The sequence below is a fragment of the Crocodylus porosus genome, unplaced genomic scaffold (assembly GCF_001723895.1).
Source record: "Crocodylus porosus isolate Cpor-Errol unplaced genomic scaffold, CroPor_comp1, whole genome shotgun sequence".
In the NCBI taxonomy this organism is placed as follows: Eukaryota; Metazoa; Chordata; order Crocodylia; family Crocodylidae; genus Crocodylus; species Crocodylus porosus.
The window spans coordinates 27839651-27844767 of NW_017728911.1; the positions used below are offsets into that span (position 1 = coordinate 27839651).

The 5117-nt window shown below is 53.9% G+C and overlaps 1 protein-coding gene across 1 annotated transcript; it reads right to left on the bottom strand.

Annotated features, from left to right (window-relative positions):
- Positions 1 to 8: 8 nt before the first annotated feature.
- Positions 9 to 3731, bottom strand: LOC109309106 (ras-related and estrogen-regulated growth inhibitor-like protein). The gene is made up of 4 exons (XM_019533725.1): positions 3530 to 3731; positions 2925 to 2978; positions 2435 to 2511; positions 9 to 1161 (listed from the first exon to the last, which is right to left on the bottom strand). Exons 1-4 carry the CDS (start codon positions 3666 to 3668, stop codon positions 736 to 738), a joined length of 696 nt encoding a protein of 231 aa, XP_019389270.1. The 5' UTR covers positions 3669 to 3731; the 3' UTR covers positions 9 to 735.
- Between the last annotated feature and the right edge of the window lie 1386 nt (positions 3732 to 5117).

Consider the following 5117-nt stretch of genomic DNA (forward strand, 5'->3'; position numbering starts at 1 on the left):
CTGCTCACATGCTACAGCAGTGGTGTCAGAAACAGCCACAGGCCAAGTGTTTGTTCCCAATGAGATAACTCTGAGGAATGGAGGGCTAAGAGGAAGAAAGCCACTGTCCAAGAAGGATGGCCACTCCTCCATCCTCAGCTGTCTTCACAGGAGAAGGCAGGACAGCTGAGGGCCCAAGAGTGCAGAGGGTGCAAAACCAGCAAGAAGATACCTTGGAGTTTTTCAGTACTGAGAAAGTAGTTACATAACACAGTAAAACCAAGGGGCACCTAGATGTAGTAGGGTGAAGACAGCTCAACACAATGGGTCCCCAACCCTGACAGAGGTCTCTGGAAGTTGCTGTAATATATATAATAAATAAGAACAGGGAAATATAGGAATTGAGGAATTATCTCCACAAAGGAAAAGTGGGAGGTTGGGACATTTATAGCTCATCTGGGCACTGTGCTAGTAATTGTACAAAAGTGCTCCAGCCCCCTGGGAATGGACAGGATGGTCTCCCAGGAGTCATTATGGAAAGGGTCTATGGCAAAGGTTGCAGTGAGCCTATATTGCAGCAGAGGCAGTCTCCACCATCACCCTGAGGCTGGAAGCATTGGTGGGGGGGGCAGTTTACTCATCCAAACACATGCTCCCCTCCTCCATGGGCACCGGGGGATTAATCTAACAATGGAGACCAGGCACAGTGGCATTCCCACCTGAAAGCACATGGAGAAACAATGCCCAGGCTCCAACTCAGAGCGAGTCTGTTCTCTTCCGGGCAAACACAGCTGACATGCTCTTTACGATGCTGCGGATCCCAGTGCCCCTCTTTGGTGCCAGTCTGGCCTCACAGAAGCGCTCAGCCAGCCCCTGGAAGACCATGAGTGACCCGTGATAGGCCTCGGCCGCAGAGACCTCATAGAACCCGCAGTCCACAGACAGGGCTAGGAGCCGCCCCTCCTCGCTGGAGACCACCCGCTGGTGATGCAGGTCCCGTTTGTTGCCCACAATGACAATGGGCACCTTTTCCTGGCTAGTGGCCTCCTTGGTTGCCTTAATGAACTGGACTTTGGGGTGCAGGATGTTGAAGCTGGCACGATCACAGATGCTGTAGACCAGGATAAAACCATCTGCCCATTGGACCCTCTTCTCCTCTGCAGAGCTTTCATCTGCTCCATCCTGGGAAGAGAGAAATGGGGCCGGAAGTTGGATATAAATCAATAAGCCACATTTGGTGAATCTGGGGAGCACGTTTGTGCTGAAAAGGGTCATGGGCAATGTTCCCTCTCAGGAGTAACAGTCTGTGAGCGCACCGCCTCGGTCCGTGAGCGTGCTGCCTTGGTCTGGCATGGGACACTTATTGAAGGGGGCTGGAGGCTGGGAGCTGGGGCCTGGAGCTGGAGGCTGGGGGCCAGAGGCTGGGGGCCGGAGGTTGGAACTGGGGCTGGAGCTGAGAGGCCGGGGGCTGGCACTAGCTCCGCCGGCTCCGAGGAAGTGTTCCACTCCCCCACATCAGGGTCGGGGAGTAGAGCACTTGCCCGGAGCCGGTGGAGACCATGCCAGCCCCCCGCCCCAGCCTCCATCCCTGCCTTGCCTCACCTCGGGGAGGCTCCGCCGGCTCTGGGACACTGTGGGATACACCCACTGAACAGCAGACAGTTGGTAGTGGCCACATCTGACCTGGAAACACCAGCTTCCAGGAGGAGAGGGAGTCTGATCCTGCACTCCATCAGCACAGGGGGCTCCTGACTGATGGACACCAAGTCATGGCCTTAAACTGAACTAACCCAAAGGGAAAGGTTTCACCTAATGTCCCACATCCAAACCAGCCTCTGATCTGACTGTCAACCTGGAGGGCATGGGATTCTTCTACTGGCATTCTAGAAGAACGAGCTGGCATCATACAGCAATTCACTGTCCTTCTGTGCAAAGTGAGCGTATACTGCAGCAGAGGCAGTCTCCACCATCACCCTAAGGCTGGAAGCATTGGTGTGGGGGGCAGAGCCCTTCCAGGCTCAAGACCAGCTAGGTGGTTCTGGCTCCTTTCGGTGGCAAAGATTCAGCACCTACCTGTCTATGGGTAGGTTGTCAAGGGCTGGGGGTGAGGGGGGAACAGTAGCACACAACAGAACAGGGAACAAGCAGCTTCTAGCAGACCCTACTAAAGAGGCTAGAACAACAGGGAGCCAATTCCTGCACTGGTGTAGTTTGGGAATGATCTCTACTGTCTCAAGTCCTCTCCGATCCAGGCAGGTGAAATCACACCCGAGGAATCTCAGCCGTCTCCAAACAATATGGCTGGCCCAATCGTGCTGGGAGACCAGCAGGAGCAATTACAGTTGGCTGATGCCTCTAAACCCCAATTTGCTATTTGAATTTCTTAGCAAGGGGAAACAAACAGCTCTTCTTGGAGTAGAGATGTGTGACAGCGGCAGCAGCAGGGCTCTCTTACCTGTGAATAAGAGAAGTCCCAAATGTGGAAGAGGATCTCCCTGCCCTCCACAGCCAGGCTGTGGCTGTAGATGGATTCTGTCAACAAAGCACAAAGACCCTTCAGAGACCACAGAGCTATGACCTCTTCTTGGGAGAGTCCCGCTGCACCCAGCCCTCTCTCTCTGCTGCACACAACTCCTCTTTAGGTGGGAGACTGTTCAGGCTAAGGCACCCACCACACACCAGTATGCTGGCACTGAGACCAGAGGGTCTGCCACAGAGTACCCCAAGATGTCTGGATCTACCCACTCCTGTTGCCCTGCAAGCCGCTACCTGGAGCTCCCTCCATTTAAACCTGAAGCTTCCAAGCAACAAGTTCAACTCTCAAAGAGAGACAGGCAGCTGGGAAACAGCCAGATCCTGGAGAAAGAATTAGTTGCACAAATCAGGGCCTTTGCAAAGTGGTGGATCTACACCCCACAAGGACAAGATGCTGGCACAGCACTTACTCATATCTCCGTATTCCCCAATGAAGCGCCTGGTGAGGAAGCGCACAGTCAGGGCTGTAAAGGGAACAGAAAACAAGGAATTTAAATGACTGTGTTAGGTCCCTAGCAAGCCCATCTCAGCACCAGCACAGAGCTACTTCCAGGCACCGGCCAATACACTCTGCCCTGGAACATCCTCCACGTTAAGCTCTCACTGAATTTAGAGCGAGCGTCCTGGTTTTCCTTCTTTCCTTGTCTTTGTGCAGAGGATGAAGGGGTCAGAAACTCTCCCAGACCTGCATTACAAAGGACTGCAGCTGACAAGAAAGCTTTTTCACTTACAGACTATGCCACCCTGAGCTCCCGTGCTGTCAGGGGCTCCACTCCGCTTCCTCACACTAAATCACAGATTTCTGAGATGCAACGAACTAACCAGGTCGCATCTCTGTTAACTGACCACAGCAGGACTGTTCCCTACCTGCTCTCCAGTTTGAGTTTAAAAAGTCCTTGGACATGTGGTTCATGTCTCTTTCCTTGAAAGAATTCCACAGTTCACAGGCTCTTGTCTGAAAGCTTCCCCTGTCCCATCTGCTTTCCTGCTCCTGCTTTGGTGGTGAAGTGCTCACCTGATTTCCCCACATGGTCTGCTCCCAGAACTAGCACGTTTGCTTCCATTCTCTGCATGGCAGGACCAGGCACCTCCACCAAGGGCTGGGGGTCAGGGGCGAAGCTGGCACTTCTGCGCAGAGGGATTCGGAGAACCATTTGTGGAGCTCTCGCTGCAGAGCCTGACACTCCTCTACACTGCCGGGGCCGAATGATGCCCGCCCCAGAGCAGGGGACAGTGATCTGCATGGGCCATACCACTCCCAGGGACGGAGGGGTGACAGCAAGAGCTGAAGGTTTAACCATTCTTTGTGAGATCCCCAGAATTAGAAATCAACTCTGATACCAGTCAAATCATCCTAAAAGAAAGCCCCTGAGCCATAGTACCAGGGTGCTGGGAGTGTCCTGATGGGGACAACATGATGTTAAGCTATTCTCCAAACCTAACCCAATACTGGATCCTCAGCTGGGACGGGCACCCAGTCTCTTTTGCACTTCAGACATTGTCTCTGGCCCAGCAAGCTGCCAGGCCTCTTGCTTTTATTTCAGAGCTGCAACGTGAACGATGAGGCCTCTGAGCAGGGCGATAGGATTGCTTTTTGCTGCTCTGCCAATGCCCCTGCATCGTGACATACAGGGTGCCCTGCTATTCCAGCGCTGGTCCCACGACCTCAGTCATGACATGCAGTCCTGACCTCCTGCCGTCCCCGGGTCCCCACTCCACATCACCCCAACTTCCTCTGCCAACACACTCTCCTGACTCTGCTACCTAAGAGCTACTCCACACTTGCATGCAGGGACTGCTAGCCACGCCAACACGTGCAGTGCCTCTGCAGTGTGGAGAAACAACCACTGGCTGAGAGCACCAAACTCGTTCTCTGCAAATTTAACCAGTTGTCCACAGTAGTCTCATCCTGTGCCCCTGCCCAGGACCCTCTGGCTGGGGTTGGTACGGCAATGAGCAGGCCCCTGGCCCCAGTGAGGATGCTACTCCTTTGTACCAAAGACATTGGCACTGCTTCAGTCTGGGGGGCTGGTAACCTACCTTTCCCAGCCCTCTTGCACTCAACCCCACCTCTCCAACTCCTTCCAACCACTTCCTCTCCGAGTTTTTCCCCTCTCCTGCTACTACATCAGCCAGGGTGGGGTTTTTTTGCCTTCCGCAGAAGCACTGGGCTTTGGCTGCAGCCAAGGCTGATTGTGACTGGGGTGTGCCATGCTCCTGCTGGGACTTAAACCAGGAGATTGCTGGCTAGACAGCCTTGCCTTCTGCTCAGCGTCAGGCTGTATCTGGGGTCAGGAAGGAATTTTACTCCATGGTCAGACTGATCTGGACTATGGGGCTTTCTATCTTCCTCTTCAGTGTGGCCCTCTCCTTCAGATCTCTCCAGCATTTACAGCAGCAAGACATTATAGCTACCCTCATGCCCCTGCTTTACCCTCGGCAGGTAAGGGCACTGGGCCTGGTGGCTGAGTTGACTGTGGTACGGTTGCTAAGAGGTTAGACAAGTGCTTCTCACCTGGTAGGGGAAATACCGTGACCACTAAGGTGGGGCAGGGGATGGCTGCTTTTCCGGCATCTGGTAGTACCCAGGTGAAGCTAACATA

Coding starts and splice junctions, on each gene's coding strand:
- LOC109309106 (XM_019533725.1), bottom strand. CDS start 3,668: ATGGTTCTCCGAATCCCTCTGCGCAGAAGTGCCAGCTTCGCCCCTGAC. Junction 2,979..3,529: donor AGACCATGTGGGGAAATCAG/GTGAGCACTTCA, acceptor TTCCCTTTACAG/CCCTGACTGTGCGCTTCCTC. Junction 2,512..2,924: donor TGGGGAATACGGAGATATGA/GTAAGTGCTGTG, acceptor CTTTGTTGACAG/AATCCATCTACAGCCACAGC.